Source organism: Hippopotamus amphibius, chromosome 15 (assembly GCF_030028045.1).
Source record: "Hippopotamus amphibius kiboko isolate mHipAmp2 chromosome 15, mHipAmp2.hap2, whole genome shotgun sequence".
NCBI classification, from domain to species: Eukaryota; Metazoa; Chordata; class Mammalia; order Artiodactyla; family Hippopotamidae; genus Hippopotamus; species Hippopotamus amphibius.
The window spans coordinates 3,256,223-3,284,146 of NC_080200.1; the positions used below are offsets into that span (position 1 = coordinate 3,256,223).

Consider the following 27,924-nt stretch of genomic DNA (forward strand, 5'->3'; position numbering starts at 1 on the left):
GAAGGTCTGTTCGGTGTGAAGCTCTTAACTCACATGATCACACAGTTCAAATGATATTTATGTATTCACTCAAATATTTATTGGGTACCTACTAATGTGTAAGTCACCAGTAGGTCCTGGGGATACTGTGATAAATGATTCCTATCCTCATTGAGCTAATGACAAAGACAGAAATGAATTCATTAACCAATAACACGCTAATAAATAAACACAAGCTGTAATTGCTCCAAGAAAGAGAACAGAGTTGTAGGAACTTCATCTTGTTGGGGGTTGGGGAGGAAAGGCTACTCTGGGGTTTCGATCTACGATCTGAAAGTTAGGTAGAAATCAGCCAGGAAAAGAGCTGTGGAAAGAGTGTTCCAGGCTAGGAGACATGTGCAAAACCCTGAGGATTAAACCAGAAATATCCATTTCATTCATTCCCTCTGAATATATATACAGCATCTCAAATGCTTCCGAAGCGATGCCCAAGGTTTATTTAATTAATCTTATTTTTATTGTTCATATAAAATAGTTTATAATTTTAAGCTGCTGTGGCTATATTCAGGCTATGTCCCATTACGATAAAAAAATCTTTAGTCTTCTGCTACATCGCAGTTTGAGGCTGTCACCGGCGCCCTAAGTAGAATGTTTCGCCATGACGTAAGAGCATGACCCTCCCTCCTCCCAGAGACATATCCCACGAGCTCAGCCAATCACAGTGCCGGGCTGTCAACTTGACACCACCCATCACCAATCGCAGGGCACCTGCTCCCTGCCAATGACAGACCACCGAGAGGAAGCCCCGCCCTCCGCGGGAATATCAATAGGGGAGCCCTGGGAGGAATGGAAGCCTCGTTTCTCGCGAGGATGCTCCCGGCGCTCCCCTCTTCCCGAGTTGGGTCGTCACGTGACGCGGCCTCACCCAATCGGCGAGTGGGCCGCGGGGGTCGCCGCGGTTCCCGCCAAATACGAGCGCGGCGGCCGCGGCAGCAGCGGCGCGGGCGGGAGGGCGAGCAGCAGCGGCCGCCTGAGCGGAGCCCGCGCCTCCGCCGCCTGAGGGATCCTCGAGACGCCGCCGGGGCCATGCTGGAGGAGCCGGAGTGCGGGGCGCCGGGCGCCCGGGAAGCGGCCGCAGGTCGGTTCCGGCCCGCGCCGAGGGGAAGGGGGGGCGCGGCGCGCGGCCTGTGCGGGCCGAGGCGGCGGTTCGGGGTGCACGGGCCTCCCGGCCCCGGGCCCGCTGCTCCACGCCTGGCGTGCCGTCCGTGGAGCCCCTGCAATCCCGGGAAGGGCCTTGCGACCCGGAGGGCAGCCTCCTTGACGTTATTGTTGCAGCCGCGACCATTTTTTTCCGGCGCTTTTGCGTCATTTTGTCCTTCCAGGGCTCTTTGCGGCGTCGGGTGTGTGCGTGGCCAGGAGGGGAAGCCGAGGCCCGGGGCGGGGGGGGGGGGGGGGGGGGCGGCGAGAGGGCCGGCTTCGCAGGTTGCCGAGTGCGTTTGTGTCCCCTGGGCAAATTGGACCCTGCAGCGGCCCTATGGCCGAGTGGGGAGACCGAGATCCGGGGTCACACGGGCTCGGGGACCAGAACAGCTGCGTCTGCAGGTCCGGGCCAGCCCAGGTAAGAGGCCCGGATGGTGGGGGTCCCGGGTTCTTGATGCTGCCGGATATGCGTGCTGAAGACCTGTCTTTCTCCTTCCTGTGTCTTGGGAGGGGGCTCTCTGGCTCCTGGAAGGCCCCCCAAACGTGGGGTGGTGAACCAAGGAAGACCAGACGGCTCGTCGCCTCTGCTTGACTCCCATTTTACCCCTAGCGCTTGGCACAATGCTTGGCACATAGTAGGTGCCCAATACATGCGGGCTGGCTGAATGAATTAAAGGGTTGGTAGGGACATCAACTAGTCAAGTTCAGGGTTTCTCAGCCTCAGCACTATTGACGTTGGGGGCCATCCTGTGCGCTGTAGGGTGTCCAGCAGCATCCCTGGCCTCCACCCATTAGATCTCAGTAGCAGCCCCTTCTTGCCAGTTGCTACAACCAAAAATGTATCCAAGGCACTGTCAAGGGGCCCCCTAGTTGAGAAGCGCTGTGCTAATTGTTTCCAGACTTTGGAATTTCAAAGAGACATAGAATTCATATACATAAAGTTGGGGCTGATTGTCGTGGACAGTTGTTTGACCCAGTAAGGATGTTTCATTTAAAAATTTAAATTTTTAAATTATGTTATGACTATCTGTTATGACCACGCTATCATAAAACGGAAGGATATTTTAATGCCAAATCAAATTAGGAGGGATATAATCTCAGAATAAAGAGCTGTGGTAAGTTTATATAGAGGTTTTTGTTAATTGTACTTTTGAACAGTCTGAATCCCTGGATGGGATCCCTTTTTATGTCGACCTGAAGTTGCTTCTGGGCCCCAGGTCACCTCTGTCCCACTTGCATCAAAGCTGGTGACTCAGGGCCCTGCCAATAAGTTCTTGTGGTTGTCCTAGAAATAAATTTAAGTGGCTAAAGATTATGTATCCTTCAGCTGAGGGGCGGGGAAATCCATGTTTTTGGTAACTGAAAACTTGAGAATGATATTATCTTGAAATGGGTAGAAAGGAAATGTGAGTGTACTGGGTACTTTTCTTGTATTCCAAGCTTGAAAGCAGGGGAGAGCAGCTTCATCTATGGACAGTTGAGTTTTTTAAAAAGCTCTGATCTGCTTTTAAAAAATACTCACTTGTATGTATCTTAAAAAAAAAAAAAAAAAAAGATTGGCCAAAGTAACTAAACTAGACTTTTCCAAGCCAGATCTAGCAAGTTTCAGTTTCTAAACTTATTCTAGCTGTTTGAAGATATTTATCCAAAGGTTTCATTCTATTTATGGTCATTTCTGCATCAGTTTTGATACTGTTATGCTTTTTTTTTTTTTTGAAAAAAAAATTTTTTTTCCTGTGCAGGAAAACATTCTCCCTTATCATTTCTTGACAGCACTTCAGCTCCAGCCTGGCAAGCTCGAAATGCTTTTAGATGTATTACCTTTTGTAAACTCTGTTTCAAAAGAAAATAAGCCCTATTCTACTTTTACAGATTTGTTGGTGGGGAGGGGTTGGATTGGAGGAGGATGTTTTGGGCTCATGTTAATGGTGAAATCAGCGATACAATGTTTTCTCTCATCTAGGCTTTTACTTAGTCCTCTTTTCATTGTCCCTGTTACTGTGTTTCCCACTATGTGCCAGGCCCTAAGTGCATGCTGCAGGTACCTTGTGGGACAAGTCTCCCTGCTGTCATAAAGCTGGCGTTCTGCTGGGGGGAGACATAAGCACAAAAGTCACAGAGAGATAAGTGCTCAAGCAAAATAAAACAAGAAGATGTGAGCGTGTCCAGGGCAGAATTTCTCGACCTGTTAACATTTTGGGGTCAGATAATCCTCTGTCGTGGGGGGCAGTCCTGTGCGTCGCAGGGTATCTAGCAGCATCCCTGTCCCCGACCCACTAGATGCTGGTAACCCCCTCTCCAGTCATGATAACCGAAAATGTCCTCAGACGTTGCCAAAGGTTCTGGGGCTGGGGGTGGGGACAGAAGCAGCCCCATGGGACAGCTAGTTTGTTCAGAGCAGGTACTGCGTGTACATTTGCTACTTCATTATTTCCAGCCCTTAATAACTTGTCCTTTGAAACTTATTCACAGCCATGGATTGCAAAGACAGACCAGCTTTTCCAGTCAAGAAGTTAATACAAGGTAACTTTCTGGGGATGAGCTAAATCTTTGTTCCTGGTGTATATCCTTCCCTGTCCTCTCCATTCGATTTTCCATCCCCCTCGAGCAGCGGCCATCTCTTGGGGTCCTCAGCAGAAGCATCAAGGGGCCGGAGGGGAGAAAACAGTTGCGTCTCACAGCTGGGAGCTGAGAAGCCCATTTCATTACACTGCTGTCCCCAGGAGCACATCCCAAGGTGGCTGCCTTGACAGTTGGATTTCTCTCCTCCAGCACTGTTGACGTTTCGTAATTTTCTTGTCATGGGGGGCTGTCCTGTATACCGTAGAGAGTTTAGCCGCGCTCCTAACCTCATCTCGCAAGTCGTGACAACCTCCCAATGTCTCCAGACGGTGCCACGTGTTCCCTGGCAGGCACAGCTGCCCCTGGTTGAACAACTTTCTACAGGAAGTGTCCCTAAATCCTTCTGTGTAAAAAGGGGGATGGATTTACCCTTAGCCCAGGTTAGTGGCTGGACTGTATCGAAAAGGATGGTGTCTGGTTTTCAAAGCCTGCTTCTCTGGTTCCCTGTAGCAGTTCGCCTTCTGTGACAGCTGAGAGCAAGTTTCGTGTTGGTGGGAATCGTCACATGAAGGGCAACCATCTTCTGAGGTTAAAATTAGGGGCAAACTGAAGAATCCGAGGGCATGATTATTTTATAAACTGATCAAGAACAGGTTTATTTGCTTGGTCTGTGACATTAGGAAACAGTAAATAAGATGTTAGGACATTTGAGTACATGTTGGCTCCTTGGGAAGTCACCCACCTGCATTTCCTCAGTCTCTTGAGGTGTTTCCGTGTAGCTCTCGGAACCAGCCAGACGGCTGGCGTGCAGTGGGAGGACAGTTGTTTCGTTGGTAAGCAAAGCTAATGGCCTGGGATGCTGGGGTCAGCACGAAATCTTTCCGCAGGTGGGTCTCTTCTGCTTTTCAGAACCAGATGCACTTATCTTCAGATGGGATTTCCACCCACAATAAACAACTTTGGAATTTGAACTGGATCTCGGACAGATCGGAAAATGTCTCCTTTGAAATTCTTGCAGTGTCCCAGCTATGAAAGCTTGTCAGTGTTTATGGTTTTTTTTTGTTTTTTGGGGTTTTTTTGCTTTTAATTAGGATGTTGGAAAAGTACGTAATGAAAAGATAACCCCTTTTTAAACTTTAGAAATTGCCCCCACCCCAGGCACAGCAAGGTCGGTCATTGTCTGAGCACGTGGAACACTGAAGTGTCGGCTGTCACCCTTCACACTCTCACTCAGCAGACGGCTCCTTCTCTTTTTCTTTCAGCTCGTCTGCCGTTCAAGCGCCTGAATCTCGTCCCAAAGGAGAAGGCCGACGACGGGTTGGACGACGCGGGGGGCACTCAGGGTGCTTCTGTGCAGGGTCACGTCCCCGCTTTAGAGACCTCTTTGGACCACTTGGAGGACAACTGTCACGTGGGCTCCGACATAGATTTTAGGCCAAAACTTGTCAACGGGAAGGGCCCCTTAGATAACTTTTTAAGAAGTCGAGTCAAAACCAGTATTGGCCAGACTGTGGTCATCATTGATTTGACGGAGGACTCGAGTGACCCACTGTACAGCGCTGTGGGCCACGATAAACTAAATTCCGCAGCCCCTCCCCCCCAGAAGAACATAAATGGGGTCATAGACGAAGCTGGGGATGACAGGGGGCTGCCAACGGCCAGTCAGAAGGATGAGCTGGCATTTCCCGAAGAGGCCCTTTCAGACCTTCTGTGCAAAACAAAGGCAGGGGGTACCGACTCCGGGGGCGCAGAGAGGAGGGGACTCGTGCAGAAGGGCTCACCCCAAAGTTGCCCTAAGCCGACCAGCGGCCTGAGAATGTGCTCCGAGAAGGACCGGGACGGCTGGAGCGGAGCTGGGGGCGTCCTCTTCAAAGGGAAGGTGCCTGTGGTCGTCCTGCAGGATGTCCTGGCTGCCAGGCCCCGAGCCAGGTCTCCCCCCGCCACACCTCCAGGCCAGGCCACGCCCTCCGAGAGCGAGACGCCGGAGTCCAGCCCCGAAGAGGACTCTGTCCTGAGCCAGTCGTCCCTGAGCTCCTCCTCCCCTGCCAGCTCACCCGAGGGGCAGTCTGTGCCTGCGAAGCAGCACGGCAGCGCCAGTCCCCTCCTCGCCTCCACACCCGTCCACAGAGTGAGTATCTCCCCCGAGTCGGTGCCATCGGAATCCAGAGGCTCCCGGGTCTGGCCCCTCACTCTTCACCCAGGGACGCTGTGTCTCCCCGATGGCCAGTGGCCGAGCGAGTGGGGCCACAGACCGGGTCCTGTGACTTTCCAATCTCGAAAGCCATTCGGGGTGTTCAATTCTGGGTACACTGCAATGTGCTGGTGGTTCCGTGAGTCACCCGTGTGTTGGTGCCATGCTGGTAGCCTTGTTGGCACCTAATTACGGTGCCAGTCGCCTTAGCCAGGGGAGTGACTGATGGATGTGAGCGGGCGGCTGTGACCCTCGAGTGAGCCTTTAGCCTCAGCTCCTTGTACTCCTCCTGTTCCAGCATGGACTTGCAGTGCTGTGTGGCTGGTAGGTAAGCATTGGTGAAGAGACCCCAGGACGGCAGGAAGAATAAAACGTTGCATTCTGTAGGGCCAGCTCTCATCGGCATGGCCACCCATCTTGAAAACCTCACCCAGAGTGACGGGAACAGGAAAGTCCTGGCCCCATGTTTAAGGGTGGCTTTCGAAAGGCCTGTTTCTGTCGTTGGTTCCCGATGGGCACGGTGTTCTCACCTGTCCTAGAGGTCCTGTGGGTGAAACTGATAAAAATCAGTCAAGAATTCTTCCCCCCGCCAAAGCGTGTAGAACAGTGTTCTTTGGTTTATTTGGTTTTGTAGCACTTGTGTGTGTTCACATTAGGTTTTCACATAAGATTGGATCCTGGGGTGGGTCGTTCATTTTCTACTGTGCCTGCTTAAATTGACCATAAACCACCAACCTTGATTGCTTTCTGAAATTCGGTCTCTAAGGGACTAGTTATTTTTCAAGATGGTTCGACTTATTGTCTTTTACCTCCTTGAGGAGATTGGAGAAAGGGTAAAATGGCTTCCTCTTTAGGTTCACAAAACATCAATCAAGAGTGGGGTCGTCTTTTTTCCATTTAAGTTTCTAAATGTGGCTGACTGAGATACTCATTTCTTTTAAACTTCCATCTGAGCTGTTACTCAGACTTTCAAAATCCAAATCTGAGTCCCTGGCCATCAGCCATCTTGTTCTGTTCTGTCTCTCCAGTTCCAAACTGCTGCTTCTGTTTTGCAGAAGTACTTTTGTCACATGACTCGTGACAGCCAGTGAGCCCAGAGAACAGAACATGTACCCATGTTTCCATTCTTCTTAATAGCTTCATTTTTGTTTGTTTTTTAAGTTTTCTTTTATGCCCATAGTCTAGCCTGAGGATTGGGAAGCCACACAGTTGGGCTTTGTCACAAAGCAGTGTTACTTCTTGTCAACTGGCCCGAATGGCCCTAAAACAGCTGAGCACATGAACCAAGTGTGCTGAGTTTAGGAAACCCTGCCTCTGAACACAGGCTTGGAGTTGTGAGGTGTTCTAGAAGACAGCTTTGCAAATAATTCATGCTGCAGGTGGCGAAGTCTTCAAGGCCTCCTCGCCACCCAGCCTGTGGGAGGAAATCGCCCCAGTCACCCAGAGGATGGGAGTAGAGCCCCCTGACTTTGGGTGACACCACAGATACGAGAGCAAAATAGAATGATCACCAGGAGATGCCTGAGGGCCTGGCCAGAGACAGCCCACCTCCAGCCTCACACACTCAGCTTTCTAGTTTATCTGCTCACCTTTCAGGAGTGCTGGATTTCCTGGTTGCTTGGTTGGTTTCATGCTTGGTACCTAACTTTCACACCTTTCCCTGCTGTGGGCCCAAGTTTTCCGTGACCTCTGTTACTGTGGGGAATACTTCTGTTTTTCCGTTTTCCCCCTCTACCACCTCCTCCTCTCCAGACTGTAGGCAGAAACTCATTGAAGGCTTACAGATTGTTTCTTTTACCATGTTGTGTGTGGTTTTTATTGGGCTCAGTTAGTCCTGGACTTGGTACTGTAAAATCTTTGCACTTGGAACCCCTGAGCATTTGCTGGGCCTCTGGGGGGGGGGGGGGGTGTCCCCTCTGAGAGAGCTTTGGTTTGGTTTGGTTTGGTTTGGTTTTGTTTTGTTTTTTAAAGTACTCCCAGGCATCCAGAGAGTCTGACTTTGAAAAACAATTTAGGAACACCTTTTTTACTTAATTCAGAGTCTCCTGATTAGCCAAAGTGTGGTTGTTTGTCATCAGAGCTTTTTACCACCTAGGATAGAACCGTTTCTCCAGTTTGCTGGCAGTTAGATGTGTAATTCAGCCTACGTTATTGATGACTCCAGATTCTTGTTCCATAAGGATTGTGTGGTTTTATTTTTTTATTTTATTTTGTTTTATTCAGATCATCATTGGAGTATAATTGCTTTACACTGTTGTGCCAGTTTCCGCTGTACAACAAAGTGAATCAGCTGTATTTACACATATTTCTCCATATCCCCTCCCTCTCTGTGTGTTAAAAAAAAAAATCACTGAAACATTACAGCCACTTTTGGCTTTTTTGTGTCCCCCAGGTTGCCACGAGCATCATCTTGTATTTCTCTGTGTGGTGCTCACGTGAGCACGTGTGAGAGATCCCTAGGAATACACAGTGTCATTTTGTTTCCTTACCTGAGCCATATGCTGTAAATATGTTTCTCTTTCATTGTTTCATACCCTGGGATGGGAAGATCTCTCTCTTTTTAACTGCTGTATCATACGCAGATGGTGCTGTGATGGTGTGATGTACTGCAGTCTGCTCAGTCATTCTCATTGACGGATATTTCTGTTGTCTCTAATTCTTGGCCTTGACGGAGGGTAACTGTCATGAGTTTCCCTGGGTTGTGAAGCAGGGCTGCCGGCACCCGGGAATGGGCGTGTCAGTTTCTGCCTGCTCACAACTCCCATAGCCTGGACCAGTTGGGGTCGTGTCTCCCCTCCACCTGCTCTCCCTCCCCTGCAGTCAGGGTTCCAGCCGCTGTGGGGCCCTTCCACGGCCACCACTCCTCCCCTCACTTACTGCCGCTACCTTGCTCTGGGCTTAGAAATCAGACCTCCTTGTGTATCACATCAGGGCCAGCGGGCCCTAGGACTCTCCCGAAAAAGTGCGGGAATTTTACTGCACAGACGTGGTTATATCTGCCTTGACTCTGGGCCAGTTGACATGTGTGTTTCAACTTCATTCTGCAATCCTGGATCTTGTTTTTGGTAGCTGAGTTCCAGGTAGGTAAAATGTGTGGTCCCTATGTTGAGAGAGTTCTATACTATAAATACTTGGGCGAAAGGTCAAGAAGATAAAATTATATCTGTTCAGTAAGGTCTATCCAAGTGTCTAGTAAAGCAACAGAGATGCTAGTTTTACATTCAGTCGTAAGTGCTCTGGTTGTTGGGTGTCGTTAAGCCAGCTCCTGGTAGTCACGCCAGCTCTCATTGCTCGACTACAGCACAGGGAAGGGTGTGAAAGGCACTGATTCTGCGGCTCACTTTCCGCAAGTATGGGCAAGACTGGACAGATGCGTCTTGCTCCCCAGATGCCCTCCTGCCGCGCTCAGGCAGTCACTTAGTGCTGTGATCTTTGAACGCAAAGGACAAGGACAGAGATACAGCACCTTACAAGTCCTGCTGTTTAATCCTTTGTTGCGGGGGTGAGGTCTGCAGGCTTGGCAGGCAAAGCAGATGCTGAAGAGGCAGATGCTTTCTCTTACACCTGCGCAGTGAGGCGGGGTTCACCGCTCTGCCAATCACAGGCTCTCATGTGACCGTGCGCGGCCCTCTTCTGAGCGAGGTCTTCGTCTAGAAAGAACTGCGTTGCATGCCGAGTGAGAAGGATGTCTCAATCTGTATGTTTTATTTGGTTGGAAGTCTTAGGGCGAGGCTTTCCCAGTTAGAGAAACCAGTTTTTACATAGTTTTGTTGACATATCAATTTCAGGAAAAATGGGCTTTTTTGGTTTTTCAACTCCTCTCATTTTTTGGCTGCACCCACAAGTCTGAAATGAGCCCAGGAGGTATTTCTCTCCAGCCTGAGTTCTCCCCATTGCTCTTAATGAATGGTCTTGTTTCCAGGATTCCCTGCTCCGCAGGTAGCTTAGGCTGGTTGCCTGGACTCCTTGTGCGTATTCCTACCTGGGACCATTTGGCCAGCACAGCAGGAGAGTCCAGCGGTGCGTCTTGGTCAGTCCTTGTGGCCCATGCCCAGTTTGAAACAGGGCGGATAGAGAAAGCTGTGCTCTAGAACACAGGGATTCTAGACCAATTACCAGCTCTGGCCAGCTGACCTTTTTTCCTGGGCGTTCACTCCGTATTCTAGGAGGCAGATCTGCGCTGGGCAAGGAGTACGGATTGGTGGCCCACAGAAGTCTAGCTGGAGTCTTACTTGACTCACGTGGTGTCGATTTGTAAACCTTACAGGCAGACCTTGGAGATAGTGCAGATTTGGTTCCAGACCACTGTAAAGCTAATATCACAGCAAAGTGAGTCACATGGACCTGTTGGTTGCCCAGCACATCTGAAAGTTATGTTTACACTATACTGTAGTCTGTTTAGTGTGCAATAGCATTATGTCTAAAAAAAAAAGTACATAATTAAAAAATACTTCACTGCAAAAAACACCGCTGTCTGAGCCTTCGGCAAGTGGTAATCTTTGCAATAGTAACATCAAAGCTTACTGGCCACAGCTCACCATGACAAGTACAATAATGATGAGAAGGTTTGAACTGTTGTGGGAATTTATCACAATGTGACACAGAGACACAAAGGGAGCAGATGCTGTTGGGAAAGTGGCGCTGACAGACTTGCCCAACGGAGAGTTGCCACAAACCTTCAACTTGTGAAGAAAACACAGAAACTCGGAAGCAAAATAAAGCGAGGTGTGCCTGTACTTACCCAGAAAATTTCCACTGTCAGCCTCTTGGGAAAACCTGGAGGGGCAGCAGTGCCGGGCTGCGTGCCTGTAAGACTCCGTCCGCTTTGACCAGGGCGCCTCCTCTCCAGTTGCCTACAGACCCACCACTCTGTGTTTCCCTGATGCCGAGGCCCCTGGTTATGGCTTCTGATTTCGAGCTTGGCCTCCTTCGTTTTGGTCATCTGCCTCCCGGTCTCCAGTTTTATCCCCACATGCACGCGTATGCACGTCCATGGGTGTTTTTGACCCAGCTGAGACGTTTTGGTTCTGTTTGGCAGAACCAGTCACCTGGAAAGGTCTTCGCTGTTGTTGTTCTGCAGGGTATGTCCTCCTTCCCCTCCCCAAGGACTGTGCCGTACATGAAACGTGTTAAAGTGATTGAAACAACCCGTGTTTACACATCCATGTCTTTCCTTTCAGATAAGTAAGAAATTGGTCAAAGGCTCTGCAGAGAAGAACAAGATGAGACTGCAAAGAGTAAGACATTTCCCCTGAAATAGAAAGTCCCCCGGCTGTGCCTTTTGTCGTAAATAGGACGCAAAGCCCTTTGCACGTCTGTGGCCCCGTTTTCACTTTCCCCTGCTTGTCCTGACCGTGATTTTGATTCTTGCTTCATTTTACGTAACTGGGCCTCGTGCTTGTGGGTTTCACCACTTGCAGCTTTGTTGAATCCTAAGGTTTTGCACATAGTCTTTTCTAAGCTTTTATTATAATTAGTACTGACTGTCGTAATAGTTGGGCATCCCCATTGTAGTTGAAAATTGCCTTAAAAAGAACCCAGTTCCTCTCCCTGCACCCCAGCTTCCTATGCACCTAGACTGAAGTTCCACCCCTTCCCAGGTGCTGTACCGGGGTGGCCCCTGCCCCAGATGGGTGACTATTGTTTGGTGGTTCCCTGCTGAGTCTCCCATTCTGTTATCTGGGGGTCACCTCGTTTCACACACAGCCTTCTTCCTTGCTGGGTGAATTGCAGAGAAGGCCATGGACTTCTCCCCCCACCAGCTCATGGAAGGGGCACTGATCACAGTCGGCTGTGTGCTCACCAGGTGCCTCCTATGCCCGCGGCCTTATAGCTGCATTTGAGTTTCGTGGGTCAGATTTTGATGGCACTTCTTAGAGTTTACCTCATTTTTCATCGGACTTTCAGAGATGGGCATCTGCGGGGAGGGGGGTGGAGGAGGTGTGTGGCTGAAGAGATCTGACTTAGGCCTGATTCCAGAAGCCCCCTGTCCTCGTAGTTAGCAGTGGGGACACTCCTCCTCACCACCAGCATTCGCTGCTGGTCTCGTTCCTCAGTGACTCGATCCAGACCAGCCCCTTCTTCAGGCATTGCACATGTCACGGGCGGAGGGTACTTGGCGAGGATGTTAGCAGGTCTCTGCCCGCGTGCGCCCCTGGCTTTTGTGAGGCAAGTAAAGGCTGATTAGGGCAGAGGGTAGGATGTTCTCTAGGCGCAGGGGCATACTCATAGGCCCAGGCCAAAAGCTGAGCGGTTGGGCTCCTGCCAAAGGTGGGAAGCCCATCTTGGGTGGTTCCTGTCCTCAAGAATTACCCTGTGCTGTGTTAGAAGGTAATGCCCTTCGTTCCAGGAGGTGAAACGTGTTTAATACAAATTCAAGATTATATAATAACCCAGTGCCCCAGGCCACATATGAATTCTTTGGAATGAGGAGCTGGTGTGATAAAATGAGATGTTCCCACTTTAAAGAATATTAAGGAAACTAGCTGTTTCCTCCTGCTGGTGCTGAAACAGCACTGCCGTAGTCATAGAGATCACTCTTGGTCCTTTCTTAACATCTGATCTTCTTTTCAGACCCTGAGAAATGTTTGTTTGGTTTGGTTTTGCGAGAAATGGTTTTAAACCTAAAAATTTTTTCTTTTGAGAAATGGCTTTAAAGATTAAAAAAAATTCTTTGCTTTTACTTTTTAACATGCTAATGTCTGTGTGTGTCGTCCCCCCCCCTTTTAAGGCTTAACTCGCCAGCTTCCTGGTCCTTGTCTCGTCCCGCTCTCCCATTGCCAGAGAAAGAAAAGAAACCCTGTTGTCTGGAATGGCTTAGGGGGGATGGGAATGAAAATGTTCCTGTGTTGAAGGTAGGGAGGCAAAACCTGTGGGTGTTTTTGTGTCTTAATGTCACCAGGCTTTCTGAGCAGATAAGTAAATGCAGTTTAGACCCAAGAGCAGGTACCGCGCAGGCAGCCCAGAGGGGCTCATTTAATCTTTAAGTAAAAGTTGACTCTTATCCCACGTTTGGAGACGGTGTCTTCAGTGCCTCGTATTTTGAATCGCCGGTAAGGCCCTGTGGCAATCGGCTGATCCTCCTCGGCTTTCTCGCGACGGAGGGAGACGTAATGGATGGGAAACGTGCCCCCTCTGTAAGGACGCTGAGCGGCGGGCCTCGCTGGCGCGCAGCCGCCCCCGGGTGTCTGCGGGGCTGAGCTGTGGCCCGTCTCCCGTGCAGGACGAGGAGCGCCTGGGCAGGCAGCTGAAGCTCCGGGCCGAGAAGGAGGAGAAGGAGAAGTTGAGGGAGGAGGCCAAGCGCGCCAAGGAGGAGGCCAGGAGGAGGAGGGAGGAGGAGAAGGAGCTGAAGGAGAAGGAGCGGCGCGAGAAGCGGGAGAAGGACGAGAAGGAGAAGGCGGAGAAGCAGCGGCGCAAGGAGGAGCGGCGCAAGGAGCGCCAGGAGGCCCTGGAGTGCGTGCCCCGCGCCCCGCCCCGCCCCGGGGCCCCGCCCTCGTCCCCCCCCATCCCGCCCTCGTCCCCGCCCATCCCGCCCCAAGCCCGGCCTCGTCCCCTCAGTCTCCCAGGACACTTCCCGTCGTGGGCGTCCTCGCGGGCCTTGTGCTGGTTGGTGAAGCTGAGTTTGATGTCTCATAGGGCTAAGCTGGAAGAGAAGCGGAAAAGGGAAGAGGAGAAACGGTTGAGAGAAGAAGAAAAGGTGGAATGATCTTGCAGAACTTGCACCTTTCCTGTGTGTTTGAGACGCGGAGACTTTTGCCTGATTGCTGCTGGATATCGGATATTGTCCCTGAGGTGGTGGGAAGCGGGGGCCCCCAGGGACTGACACGTGTGCTTACATAGGCCTGTTCTCACCTGGCCTGTCCGCTGCCTGCTGGCTCGACATCCTGCTCCTCGAGCCCGCGAGAGCAGCGCTGACATTTTGAGACTGCCTGGTACCGCTTGTGGGTTTTGAAAGCTAACGTCAAAATAATGCTTTCAACGTAACGCTTGGGGTTCAGTTCTAGGGGCTTTTGCTTGCTTTAAAATAGTTTATCTTCATTTCTTCCTCGTCCTCATCTTCTCTTACATTGCAGCGCATTAAAGCTGAGAAGGCAGAAATCACCAGGTTCTTTCAGAAACCAAAGACTCCACAGGCCCCCAAGGTGAGCAGCCGGCTTCCTTTGGCTTTACTTCTGGGCTTTGTCAGGCTGGTCCTTTTGAAAAACAAGAAGACGTCTTCTGATCCGCGTGCTCTGCTTTCATCGAGAGGGGCCTCTGCTTGCCCGGGGGCTTTGATCTCTGGTAGGGGCTGGAGGTTCGCCGCCTTGTCATTCACTGTGTGCTCAAAAAGGCAAAAAGTGGCAGGTTTGCTACAGCTGCCAAGTGTTTCGAGGTTGCTTCATGAACAGTTTTGTGCTGGGAGCCGTGTGGGAAGGTGAAAGGGAGGAAGACCCAGTCCTCACCCTGGGGGAATTTCTGCTCAAGATAGGAGGCAAGGTTGAGCATAGAACAACCTGTGGGGTTCACAGGATTCCGCTTCCCCGTCTGCCAACCGGTCACCTTCTAACCCGCCTCTGCCTGTGGAGACCTCTGACCTCCGTCCCCCCTCCCTGCATGCTCCAGAGGTGACCCACCTCCTCTGATGCCAGGGTGTCCTTCCAGATGTTTCTCTGGGCATCTACATCCCTTTGTATGTGTATTTATGTAGGTAACAAACTGTGAATTTATTATGTTACCACATTGTTCACTTTGCCACATCTTGAATCTTGCCACGTTGGCCTGTCGGCCCGTCTGTATCATGTTGTGGGTGGCATCACGGTTTCTCCCCCACTGCAGTGAGCGGATGTCAGCGACCCGCCTCTCTGGACGTGGACTTGCTGCCAGGTCCAGAACACGCGCATTGACAGAGTTGTGTTTGTTAATGTCCAAGTGCCCTCCCAGCAGGAGATGCTGAGGGACAGTCTCCCGTCCCCACAGGGCGTGAAAATATGTCCTCCGCGCCTGCTGCCAGCCCTGGATGTGACGCGTTTTCTTGTAACTGTGCCAACCTGATGGGTGAAAAAACATCTTTGTCTCACTTTACCTTTTTCTTTGATTCTCAGTGCATGTTTGTTTATCATTTTATTTCTTTTTCTGTGACTTGCCGGTTCCTGTTTCTTGCCCGTGTTTCTATAGGATTGGCTTTTTTCCCCTGATCTCTGGTTCTTTGTATCATCAGGGTTTTCATTCTTGGTGGGGGGCACTACACATACTTCCTTCAGTGCATTCCTTCTTCATTGACTCGTTGCTGGTGTCTCGTACACAAATGTTTCAGTTTTTTTGTTTTAAGATTTATTATTTATTTTATTTTTTATTTTTGGCTGCGTTGAGTGTTCATTGCTGTGTGCAGGCTTTCTCTAGTTGTGGCCAGCGGGGGCTACTCTTCCTTGCAGTGCACAGGCTCCTCATTGTGGTGGCTTCTCTTGTTGAGGAGCACGGGCTCTAGGCACGCAGGCTTCAGTAGTTGTGGTGCGTGGGCTCAGGAGTTGTGCGTGGGCTTAGTTGCTCCACGGCATGTGGGACCTTCCTGGCCCAGGGATTGAACCTGTGTCCCCTGCAGTGGCAGGTGGATTCTTACCCACTGTGCCACCAGGTAAGCCCCAGAAATGTTTCTTTTTCTTTTTCTTTTTTTTTTTTTAATTAATTTATTTATTGGCTGCATTGGGTCTTTGTTGCTGCAGGCAGGCTTTCTCTAGTTGCAGAGAGCGGGGGCTACTCTTCATTGTGGTGCTTGGGCTTCTCATTGCAGTGGCTTCTCTTGCTGCAGAGCACAGGCTCTAGGCACGTGGGCTTAATGTCAGCATTTTTATTGTATGGTGATTGGCTTTTGGTTCAAAGCCTTGTATATCTTGTGGTTATAGACACGTTCTAATTTTTTCCAGGTTGTTTGTTGTTTTGTTTTGGTATGTTTTTGTTTGTTTGTTTTAGCTTGTGTTTTTTATGTTTAGTTCCTTAGCTTAGCTGGAATTGTTTTTGCCCATGGTATGGGGCGTGTCCCCAGTGTTTTCCCCGTGTGGATACCCGATGTTCCCAGCAGCTGTTAGTGAGAACAGTCTACTGGCTCTAGGCCTTGGCTGTACATCGGACTCACCAAGGAGCTTTAAAAATTACTGGGGCCTGGATCCCATCCCAGAGAATCTGATGGGCCTGGCTTGGGCATCAGAATTTTTAACAGTTCCCTGGGTGATTCTGCCATACGACCCACAGTGAGGGCGCCAGCCTTAGCTGTCATTTTCCTGCTGGAGTGAAAGGCTGGCCTTCTTACCGCACCCAACCTCAGAGACATAGACGCTCCTCCCGACCCCCCATGTTGTCCTCACGTGCCTCCAGCCTGGGATCCGCTGACACAGACATTCACCAGGCGGAGGGAGCTCCGAGAAGGGAACACAAACCTACCTGGAGGTGCAGTGGTTAAGACTGTGCCCCCAGTGAAGGGGGGCCTGGGTTCGATCCCTGGTCAGGGAATTAAGATCCTGCATGCCGCACAGTGCGGCCAGGAAAAAAAAAAACCTACCAGGGTTTACTGAGGATGATTTTTAGGACACAGACACCCATGTTTCAGGTTCGCATCAGGCTTCAGCTCTGTGTGGAGTCATCTTGTAACAGTCACCCTCCTGGGTCTCAATTTCCTCGTCGAGGTCTGATTGTCTTTTGAGAAAAAAAAAATCCAGTGAGATCTGTCCTTTTCAGGAGTACTGTTCAGGGAGTTCTGACAACCTACAGGGCCCCAGAGTCGCCTCCATCATCAAGAACTGAAGCGTTTCTGTCACCCCAGACAGCTCTCTCACCATCAGTCCCCTCCTTCCACCTCAGCCCTGGCAACTGCTGACACGGTCTCTGGCCCTGGGGTTTTCATCTTTTCTAGAAACCCATGTAAATGCCCTCAAGCAGCCCTGTGCATGCGTCTCCTTTGACCTGCCTACCCAGGTGACTCTGGAAAGCACCAGGCCTCATGTCCACGGCCCCTCCTCAGGGCTGCCGTGTGCAGGTCCGTCACACGGGGGTGCTGTCACGTCCCTTCTCCGTTTCAGACCCTGGCCGGTTCCTGTGGGAAGTTTGCCCCCTTTGAAATTAAAGCGCACATGGTCCTCGCCCCTTGCTGTCGGACCGCCTTCGACCAAGACCTCTGTGACCAGTTAGACCAGCTCCTCCAGCAGCAGAGCGATGAATTCTCCTTCCTGAACGATCTGAAAGGCCGGCAGCCCCTCAGGTCTGGCCCCACTGTGGTTTCTAACAGGAACACAGACCTTTTTAACAGGTTAGTGCCAGAGGAGGCTGCCGTTTGCCCGTTGGTGACAGCAAGAAAACCCTGGCAGCCCAGGCAGAGCCCTGGGTTCTGGTTGCTGCTGAGTCCCGTGGCCTTGGCTGGTCATCTCCCTCCTGGGCCTTAGGCCCTGGACTTTGGTGCCTCATCAGACCTGTCTTCCGGCTTCCCGGGAGCCTCCAGAGTCTCCCGGGTCCCGTGGCCTTGCAGAAAGCCATGGCTTTGGAGAGCAGGCTGCCTGTCCCGGCTGCTCGGCTCTCCCAGGACGGGTCTTGCTTCCGAGCCGGCCTCCCTAGAGGGGTGTCCCTCGGCAGTTGCCGATTTACTTGTCACAACTCTGCTTCTGTACCTGCTCTGGGGCTGCAACTCGACAATCTGGTTTCTGCCTCCTCCTCGCCGCGTGTCCCTGGAGTAAACGTTAGCCCGCAGGGAGCAGGTGGTGCGGCTGCTTCGGGGCCGCCCATCTCTGAGAGCCTGTGGCCCGCTGCCCTGGGAGGAGGGACACTGGTGGCGGGCAGGCCCTCCGCAGAGGGGCCTTCTGAGCGGGGATGTCTCTCCTCAGCGACATGGTGATCGTGGAAAGCAGCAAAGTGGACGGCGTCCCCAAGAGGAGAAGGTTTGGCAGGATGAAGCTCCTGCAGTTTTCCGAGAACCACCGGCCAGCCTACTGGGGGACGTGGAACAAGAGGACGACGGTCATCCGCCCGAGGGACCCCTGGGCCCAGGACAGGGTGAGTGTGCGGGCAGCTGCCCCCGGCCGTCTGCGCTGCCTTCCCGGTGCGCCCTTCTCCCCGGGCTCGGGGAGCCCGCGTGTTCTAGCGCTTGCGCTCCGCCTGTCCCTTCCACCCCTGAGGACAGCAGTGACCGCGGCGTGTTTGTTCCCTCAGGACCTCCTGGACTATGAGGTGGACAGCGACGAGGAGTGGGAAGAGGAGGAGCCGGGGGAGTCCCTCTCCCACAGCGAAGGGGTGAGCACAGCCGGGGACGCGTGCGGGTTCCGGCCAGAGAGCCTCGGCAGCCCTGGGCCGGCCTCCCGCGCAGACAGCACCTGTTAACGTCTGGATTTACCGCTGTTCTTGGAAAACCTTATTTGGTGGCACTAACCTGCTTGGCAGTGGAAGCGGGGGGCATCCACGCGCTTCTGGATGGGCCCGCCCACTCCCTGCCTCACCGAGGTCCCCACCACTCCCGCTGCCGTACGTCTGGGCCTCGCTCACCTGCGTCCTGCCTGACTCCCCCGCAGCGCGAGGGGACTGGTTATTGGGGTTTCGGCTGCTCCTCAGGGTGTGCGTAGGAATGGCACTCGAGACAGTAGAAGGTTTTCTCTTCCTTAGCTGTTCATAGGTTGAAATTTTACGTGAAGCACATGTTGTTTCCACACGTCGTGAACACACTCTTCTCTCCTTAAGGATGAGGATGACGACGTGGGTGAGGATGAGGACGAGGATGACGGTTTCTTCGTGCCCCACGGGTACCTGTCTGAGGATGAAGGAGTGACTGAGGTGAGGGGTGAATGGGAGGGGACAGGTTCAGAGCTCGGTGGCTGCTGACCTGGGGGGGTGACATCGAGCCCATCCCACAGTCGATTCTGCGTGGACCTCGCTCCCCACAGCCCCAGAGGCTCAGCCCCACCCCATGGCTTTCTCAGTTCTGCCAGACAGTGGGACTTTTGAGGGGGCCCTTCCTTGGGCTCCAGAGGCCTGCTGGGTTGTGGGGAAGCTGATGGGGGCATGCCACCGGAGGGGTGACTTATCTCAGAACCAGACTTGCGGGGACTGTATTCTTTGTACATCTCCAGCCAACGAAGTAGACAGGTCTCGACAGGCCCACAAGCGCATCTGCCTTAGACAGTGGCACTGGTGTGCGGTGGGAGAGGTCTAAGAGTGACGTTTTAGCTCCAGGATCACATGTTAACCAGACAGCCCAGAGTGGTGTTAAGAGGCTTACTGGCCGGGTAGTAAAAGTACCCATGACTCTCTAGTCATGGCCAAAGGGGCCAGATGCAGACACCAGGGGGTGAAAGTGCCAGTTATTGTTCAATCCGAGGATGCTCTCTGCCCCTTTCGTCGCCCATCAGTGGCTGGGAGCCCAGCAGGTGCCATTCCTCGCGGGCCCGGACTCTGCGAATAGCTCCGCCCACCCCTGCTTGCGCTCTCAGTGGTCCAGAGGCTGGTGCCCAGGCGCAGGGTGGTGGGGACCCTGAGCGAGTGTCTGCTCTCTAACCTGCAAGGAGTGTGCCGACCCGGAGAATCACAAGGTGCGCCAGAAACTGAAGGCCAAGGAGTGGGATGAGTTTCTGGCCAAGGGGAAGAGGTTCCGTGTCCTCCAGCCTGTGAAGATAGGCTGCATCTGGGCGTCCGACAAGGACGGCGGCACCGATCTGAAGATGCTGCAGCAGTTCACAGCGTGCCTGCTGGAGACCGTGCCCCCCGAGGAGGAGCAGACGCCCAAGGCCTCCAAGAGAGAGAAGAGGGACCAGCAGAGTGAGTGTCGGGGACGGGCGGCAACAGAGGGCTCCGGCTCCCCACTGCTCCGAGGCCTAGGGAGTTCCAGGGCGGGGGGCGGGGGACTTCCTAGGCACGTGGTCTGGTGACTCAGAAGTTCTTCAAAAAAAACAAAAGTCAGTGCTTGCCGGGCATGTGTGTTCTTTCTGTGACACTCACAAGAGCCGTAGGGGCAGCCCGTTTCCCTGACGGGCACACACATCCCTAGCTTCTCACAGCTGGGGAGGGACCCTGACTCAGCAGGGGAGCGCGAGGACTGTTACTGAGGAAACAGGTGCATGGAGTGAGGCAGGACAGTTTATCCCGAGTACCCCCCTCATGAAGGTTGGGCCTTCCAGAATCTCATCAGGAGCAAGTTCGTGTGTCTTTTTTTTTCTTCTTTTTTTTTTTTTTAAACTTTTGCGTTTTTGTTTTTTAACATTTAGTTATTTGGTTGTGCTGGGTCTTAGTTGTGGCAGGCGGGCTTCTTAGTTGTGGCTCACCAGCTCCTTAGTTGTGGCAGGTGGGCTGCTCAGTTGTGGCGCACGAACCCTCAGTTGCGGCGTGCATGCGGGATCTAGTTCCCTGACCAGGGATGGAACCTGGGCCCCCTGCACTGGGAGTGCAGAGTCTTAACCACCGCGCCACCAGGGAAGTGCCAAGTTCCTGTGTCTTCACTCTACCCATAAAACGCCACCTGCACTAAACCTGTTGCAGTGGTCATTTCCTGTTGTATGTAAATCAAATACAATGCCGTGTGAATTATATCTCAGTAAAACCAGAAGGGAAGCAAGGGCCCCCCCGAGGCCGACCACGCCTTTCGGCCTGGGTGACAGACTGAGGGGCCGGGCCCGCCCCGTGTCTCACCCCGTGTTGCCCCCCCCGCAGTCCTGGCCCAGCTGCTCCCGCTGCTGCACGGGAACGTGAACGGGAGCAAGGTGATCATCCGGGAGTTCCAGGAGCACTGCCGCCGAGGGCTGCTCAGCAGGGACGCCGGCAGCCCCGAGCGCCGCGCCGCCAGCCCCCCGAGCCCCGGCCCTTCCCGCCCGCCGACGCCCCCCGCAGGCGAGGACGCCGCCGTCCCCTCCAAGGCCAGGCTCAAGCGCATTATTTCTGAGAACTCGGTGTACGAGAAGAGGCCCGAGTACAGGATGTGCTGGTACGTCCACCCGCAGGTGCTGAAGAGCTTTGCCCAGGAGCACCTGCCCGTCCCCTGCCAGTGGAGTTACGTCACCGCGGTGCCCTCGGCCGCCAGGGAGGACAGTGGTGGCGTGCCCGCCCCGGGGCCCGGCCAGGGCACGCCCGTCTCGCTCAAGAGGAAGTCGGCGGGCAGCATGTGCATCACGCAGTTCATGAAGAAGCGGCGGCACGACGCACAGGTGAGGCCGCGGCAGCTGTGGGGTCTGTGGCGCACCTCGGTTTCAGACTTGCGGCACAGTCGGGGCGCCTGAAGTGACCCGGCTTGAGGGGAGGGTAACAGGGGTTGCCCGCGTGCCCCGACTCTGCCCCCGCACTCCTGGCCTCCCCCCACCATCAGCATCCCAGCCGGAGCCGTGCGCTGGTACAGCTGAGGCGGCTGCGTGCACGGGTCACTGTCACCCGGGCTCCGCGGTTCACCAGGGCTCCCTCTTGGCGCTGTGCGTCCTGGGGGTCTGTACCTGCGTGTGATGACACGTATGGAGCGTGACAGCGTCGCGCAGAAGAGCGTCACTGCCCGAAAGCCGCTGGGACCCGCCCGTTCATCCCTGCCTCCCTGCAGCCCCTGGCAGCCCCTGACCCCTTTACTGATTCCATTGGCTTCCTTCACGTACCATGTGCCTTTAACTTCCTCCCTGTCTTTTCTCGGCTTGGTAGCTCAGTTCTTTTCAGCGCCAAATACTGTCCCACGTGGTGGGGTCTACGTAGTTAGTTTTTGCACTCACTTAACACAGTTACTGAGCACTTGCTCTGCACCAGGTCCCCTGCTAGGCCTTGTGGACGGTGGTGGGCGAAACACCGCCTTACGGGAGACACGGGTCCACAGAGCAAACAGCCAGGTGGTTGCAACCTGACAGGTGTGGGGGAGGAAGCGCGTGGCCCCACGGGGACGCGTGTCGGGAGGAGCCTGCCCTCGCCTGGGGGTGGGCGAGCTTCCTGAGGGATCCTGGCGCCTGGAGTGATGTCCCCAGGGCTGCCTGGATACCTGGAGGCTGGGGCCGGGCCTTGGCCTGGCTCCGTGTTTGATTGTTCTTGCTCTTACTGGAATGAGTCTCATCTCATAGCTGCTGTGTGTGGTGTGAGCACCGGGTCCTCGCTTGAGGCAGGCATCTCACACAGCTAGAGGTCTTGGGAGACTCAGTTTTCCAAGGGTGAGCTGCAGGCGCGGTGAGAGCTGGGTCTTCTGCTCACGTCTCGGGCTCTCCTCGGGGGCGCTGCTGCTGCTCCTGAAGGCTGGGTGGTGATGGAGACGGAGGGGAGCCAGCGTGCGCCCCCTCCCCCACCCTCTGCTCCTCTGACGTTAGTTAGTGTGTGGCCCGTAGGGGTGAGGAGGCGGGAGGAAGGCCCCTAGAGTGACGTCTAGGCGTCTGCCTGCCGTCCGCAGACCCATGCGGTCTCGGGTGCGATGTAAACCTGCTTCCTAAACTGTCACAGCAAGAGGGGCCGTCAGAACGGTCCGCTGTGGTCATGGCGGCCATTCCTGCCACTCCTCAGCCCCTGTCCCTGCGAGGCCTGTGGAAGTGGGGGGAGTCCACCTGGTGAGGAGTTGGGGGCCCAGCCCCGCAACACTTCTCTCCCTGGACCTCGACCCAAAACAATCTGTTTTCACGGTCCATGTGGTTAGCAGGCGAGCTTAGAAAGACCGCAAGTGCGGCTTCTCTGGTTGAAAGTGGCCAGGGAGCCACCTGGAAAGTTGGGCGGGGGTCTTAGTGGCCTTTTCCAAGCAGTGTTCGTGGGCTCCTGCCCCCATCGGCCCCTCCTCGGGTCCTCGCGAGGGACACAGCTGCCTTCCTGAGCCCCTGTCTGCTCTTCCTCTCCTGGTGGTGGCTGTCCTCACGCGTGTGCACGGCCTGTATTTCTCTACGGGGAAAGTGATGGTTTAGCCCTTATTACCTGTTTCCTCACGGCAGGCACTTGACGTTAGATTCCCGCATTTCAGTGGTGCTTCATTATTTATGGAGCTCCCAGGAAAGAGAAAATGCTTCCGAATAAACTGGGCGCCCCCTCCCCAGGCGGGAGAGGGTGATTTGTGAGAGTCAGTGACACGGACCCTGCATCCGACGAGACACAAGTGAACAGCAGTCAGTGCGGCTTCTCCCCCTTCACGGGCTTTGAAGAGGCTCTGCGGCGAGGTCGGGACTCACGGAAGCCTGCGCAGCGGGTGGGTCTGGGTGTGCTGGCCACAGTGGGTCTGGGCGTAGGTGCTAAAGTCTGCATTTAAAAGCCCGTTCTCGGGGAGGCCCCAGGACCACAGCGTGGGCCAGCACAGTGGGTGCATCTCGGGAAGGGAGGCTCAGAGCACCAGCTGTTCGGGTGGTAGGGAGTCATCCCTCATCCTTCTCTGAGCACTTGAGGCAGGACACCCTGCTGTGACAGCACTTTGTCCCCTGGGGCCGTGCAGGCCTCGGGTACAACGCCCCCTGTGTCCCTTAAACGCTTGGGAGTTTGCCTCCAGCAACAAGAGGTCCTGAGCCTGTGAACGCTGTGTCCGGAGCCAGGCTCCTCCTGTCTCCCGCTGCCTCCTGCCTTCGTTTGTGGCCTCGTCTTCACGGTGGCAGAAGGGCTGCTGCACCTCCAGCCAGCAAGATGAGGGTGGCCAAGCCCACCCTGGGGAGGATTCCCGTTTAGCTGGGTGGGGAGGCAGACTCCCTCCGGGGTCTTTCTGACAGGAATGCTCTGGCAGGAATGCTCAGCTGCAGGAGAGGCTGGGGCAATGAGACCTTGACCAACAAAATTCTGGCTGTTTCGGAAGGGCAGGTGGGGGATAGCTCTGTGTGCGTGTTGAGCAGGGCCTGCACTGCACGGCGCCAGCGTGAAGCGGGAGCCGCGGGTGAGACTTCCTGGGCAGGATGGGAGGCCTGGGGGCGTGCGGGATGCTTCCCCTGTGTTTTGGTAAAGGCACTAACTGATCCTCCCGCACGCTTGGGGATAATCGTGGCTAAACTGTAAATATGTGAATATCTTAGATTGGGTTGGGCTTTTTTAATTTGTGGGAATTTTATTTTATTTTGTTTTATGTTTTTAATGGTTGCACATTGGCTTTTTCTAAGTATACTTTTTTCTATTTTTTAAATCTATTTTTACTTATTTGTTTATTTAGCCGTTGTGTCTTCATTGCTGCGCACGGGCTTTCTCTAGTTGTGGCGAGCAGGGGCTCCTCTTACTTGCAGTGCGCGGGCTCCTCATGGCAGTGGCTTCTCTTGTTACGGAGCACGGGCTCTAGGCGTGCGGGCTTCAGTAGTTGTGGCACACGGGCTTGGTTGCTTCGCAGCATGTAGGGTCTTCCTGGACCAGGGATCGAACCTGTGTCCCCTGCGTTAGCAGGCAGATTCTTAACCACTGTGTCACCAGCCAAGTCCAGTTGGTGGGAATTGTAAAATCTCTTCGTTTAGAGTTGAAAGTAGCCACGCTACCTTACGGGGTTACAAGGTACCATGATCTAGTGAGACGAACCGGCTGAGATCAGGTGCTGGTTCTGCCGCCAAGTACGTGTGTGGCCCTACAGTGACTCAGCTCTTCGGCCTTGATGTTGTTATTTTTACTTGGGCAGCGGCTCTGTTTGCCCTTTCCAGTCTCACTGCTTCATGGTCGTTAAGTGTCTTCCTAACTCCAAAGGCTCCCTTTCCAGCCCTGCACCCTCGGCCTGCAGTGGTGACAGCAGTGTGGAGAGCTGTCCCGTGGCCATCAGCGCAGCAGGACTCACGACACCATCCTGAGTCCTCAGTGTAGAGGCTTGAACCCTGTCACATGCCTGCGGGGCTGGGGACGGGAGTTCCTCCTAGAAATCCTCGTTCACCTGCACTGGGCTTCCTGTCTGGAGGCCCGGCGACTGGGGAAGGCTCTAAAGAGACCCGTCTGTCCCCTCGCTTACCCGGCACAGGGGGAGCTGCGCAGTCTCCTCTCCTTGTATCAGCTCTTTTGAAACAGGTCGTGGGAAGCGGCCCGCATCCGCCCCCAGCGGCGTCTCTGCCTGGGCGGCTCCCAGCCCGAGGAGCCCGGCCTGGAGCTTCTGCACTAGAGCTGCAGGGACTGCGAGCGTGAGCCCCGTCTGGCCTCCAGGCTGGGGAATTGGGCAAAGCCGACGGCCTTGGTGTGCCGTGGTCCCCTTTCCAGGCAAACAGAGACTCCTGTAGCAGAGGAACTCCAGGAGTGTATGAGACCTGGCCTCCCCATGGAAGTAAGCCCAGCTCCACCGCCTCTGCCGGCTCTTTGTCCAAGTGCAGAGTGCGAGCCGCGTGTGGATGGGCGACATTTAAAACCGGTCCTGTTGCTTTCCCCAGTCTGTCTGTGTCCCATCTGGTGGAAGCCAGTGAAAACAGCTCGGGAATCTCATTGGAAATCCTACCCTTGGTAGAGCCTCCCCGCGCCTCCCAACCCCTGTCCACAGGGTGCGGGTGGCGCGCCCGCGGGCAGAACTGGTCTGAGCGTAAGTCAGAGGAGAGAGTTCTCAAGCGTCATGCGAGGGGCCTGAACTGTTGGGCAGAGAAGAAAACACTGACCAGCTAACTTCTCAGCCACCTATTCCAACTGATAATTCAGAGAGAGTGTGTGCTTTATCGACCTCTCCTTCAAACCAGACCAGAAACCCAGATTTGTAATTCATAAACAGTAAACAGGGACTTCTCTGGTGGTCCAGGGCTTGGAACTCGGCGCTTTCACTGCTGAGGGCCCAGGTTTGGTCCCTCGTCGGGGAACTAAGATCCCCCAAGCCGTGCAGCATGGCCAAAAAAAGCCCAGTAAGTTATTTTTGTAATAAGGTAAATAACCATGGGGGTAGTTTTCAGAAATCTGAATGTAATTAGCTCATTTGAGAGAACTCCCCCAAGGTTTCTTTTGACCGTAACCCATCAAACAGACTCAGGGTTTTTTGCTAAGATGGGTAGAGGAGGTCAGGAGTACGGAGGCAGGGGCGGGAGGGGTCACACCGTCCCTGCTGCTGCTCACGGCTGTGCGCCTTGTCTGTTCAGGTCGGAGCCGGGGACCTGGATGGCTTCCAGGCCGACACGGAGGAGGAGGAGGAGGAGGAAGGCGACTGTGTGATCATGGACATCTCTGACGTTGGGGGTGAGAAGAGTCCCCCCTCTTTCCCTTCAAGCTGGCAGGAAAGGGAAGCGTGGTTAGGGGGACTCCCCCGCTCGCCCCTCGTGACTGATGGGGACTGAGCGAGGAGGCCCCGGAGGGCGCTGGGCGGGCTGGTGTGGTGGTGGCGGGGCAGCGGGCTGCAGCCCAGGCCCCGGGCCGCCTGCCCTGGTCTGAAAGCTACAGTTAGGAAACCAGAGACCTGAAGGCTGGTGGTGATGAGGAGGGCGTCAGGGAGGGAGGGTCCGGCGCGGGACGCCGGGCCCTGGTGAGGGGCAGCCTCTGAACCACGCTTCCCCGGGGCGGGGAGCCCGAGGCCAGCCGTCCGCAGCAGGGTGAGCTCGAGCAGCCACTGGGCCTTGCCCGCCTTCCTCGTCGTTGCCACAGGCTCCCCCTGCCCTGGAGGGTCAAGGGTACTTAAGGCTGGCCAAAAAGTGCTGTGGAAGCACACGGGCTCGGGGTGGACACAGCCAAAGCGCGCCCCCACAGCAGACGTGGCGGCTGAAGCCCCTCCCTCTCTTGCCTTGCAGACATCCAGGCCCCGTGTGGAACCACTTCCGGAGCTGGGGGGGTCTGTGCGAACGGACGCCAGTGAGAGCCTCGTGGCCTCCGGCCCGCGCGGCCCCTCCTGAGCGCCCTGACTGGCCCGTGTATGTATGTAGAATGGTTAGGGGAGTCTCAGCGCCTCTCAGATACTTGAACGTCCCGATTCCTGTGTAAAGAGCACTTTGTCCTGCTTCGCAGACCTCCGTGGAGGTTTGGAAAGTTTTATATAGGATGCGTGGTTAGTTTTTTGATATTTGTAAAAATTGTCCCCCACAGCTGCATATTAATCGGCCCTTTAGTAAAGCATTATTGTGATGTGGTGACCTGCCCAGGGAGTGCCTGGTCGTGCCCTCCGGCCCCCTGGCAGGCGCTGTGATGAGATGCTTGTAAATGAATTGAAGCCCCTCGGGTGCAGCGCGGTGCCTGGACTTGACATGGAGTGTATAAACTATTTTCTAGCCTGACCTGGCATGTGTGTCGTCTTTTGCAGCACTGTCGCTTCTGTGCGTGGTGTGTCCGGCGCCCTGGGCCCGAGCCCGGCGCCCTGGGCTGTCGCGTGTCCGCCGCCGCCTCCCCATGCGTGGACCTGTGGCATTTGTATAAAGCTTTACGCTTTGCAGAAGCGCTGTCCCATCTCTCTGTTGTGAAATCCTGGGCCTCCCCGCTGACCTAGTTCAAGGTGAGGGCTTCTCGGCAGGCGCTCATGCCGTTAATCCTTCCTGCCCCCCGGGCGGGTGAGCAGCGGGTATTCCCAACCTCCAGGAGCGGCATCCTGGCTTCCAGAGCCGACCTCTGAGTCAGGCCACACCTCGGGGTAGATGGTAGGCCCCGCAGAGGCGTCTGAGCGCGTGCGGAGGGCCCGGCGCAGCTGTTTTGGCAGAATTCACAGACCCAGTCGCCACCAGGCTCCCGTCCTGGCCCCTCACATCACGTGGTTTTTGTTGCCGCCGTTCCCGAGGGGGAAGAGTCGGGGCAAGAGTTGGCTGGCATCTCAGGGAGGAGGGCTGTTGAGCCTTGACTGTGGATACACCCGAAATGGGGTGACACGCCCCCGCCCCCAGGGAGCTCACGGTGTGGTGGCCGGGTCCCTGCCGGGCCTGCCTCTCCTGGGAACACCTGGTCCTCCTGGAGGGGTCCCCTTCCTCTCCAGCTGTGTGGGTGGGGCTGCCAAACACCCCAGCTGTGGGGTGAGGACCCAGGCCCCATCCAGGACTAGCTGCTGCGGGTGGGGTGCAGCTGAGTGCTGGCCCGGGGACAGGGAGCAGGTGTGACTCCACCTGTGATGTGACCACCTGCAGTGGTCACCTCGCTTTTAACCCTTCTAGTTGCCACCTGACAATCTGCAGTCAACCCCTAGTAGGAGTTGAGGGAGGGACGTGAGGACAGAGTATCAAGCCAAGGTGCTG

The 27,924-nt window shown here is 54.5% G+C and overlaps 1 protein-coding gene across 5 annotated transcripts; it reads left to right on the forward strand.

The window, feature by feature from the left end:
* Positions 1 to 905: 905 nt before the first annotated feature.
* On the forward strand, positions 906 to 26,982 carry CHAF1A (chromatin assembly factor 1 subunit A). 5 transcript variants are annotated; one of them, XR_009049247.1, is made up of 16 exons: positions 906 to 1,117; positions 3,652 to 3,702; positions 5,004 to 5,869; positions 11,113 to 11,169; positions 13,155 to 13,384; positions 13,568 to 13,628; positions 14,005 to 14,073; positions 16,981 to 17,207; positions 17,776 to 17,944; positions 18,101 to 18,181; positions 18,623 to 18,715; positions 19,444 to 19,696; positions 20,585 to 21,075; positions 22,804 to 25,070; positions 25,861 to 25,957; positions 26,503 to 26,529. XR_009049247.1 is itself a non-coding variant. In XM_057709791.1 (15 exons), the coding sequence occupies exons 1-15, from the start codon at positions 1,066 to 1,068 to the stop codon at positions 26,565 to 26,567; spliced, it is 2,859 nt and encodes a 952-aa protein (XP_057565774.1). In that variant the 5' UTR covers positions 906 to 1,065; the 3' UTR covers positions 26,568 to 26,982. The 5 variants fall into 5 exon arrangements, 4 of the variants coding, with proteins under 4 accessions (XP_057565774.1, XP_057565773.1, XP_057565775.1 ...); XM_057709791.1 differs by lacking the exon at positions 22,804 to 25,070 and having other exon boundaries at positions 19,447 to 19,696; positions 26,503 to 26,982; XM_057709790.1 differs by lacking the exon at positions 22,804 to 25,070 and having other exon boundaries at positions 907 to 1,117; positions 26,503 to 26,982.
* Positions 26,983 to 27,924: the final 942 nt, after the last annotated feature.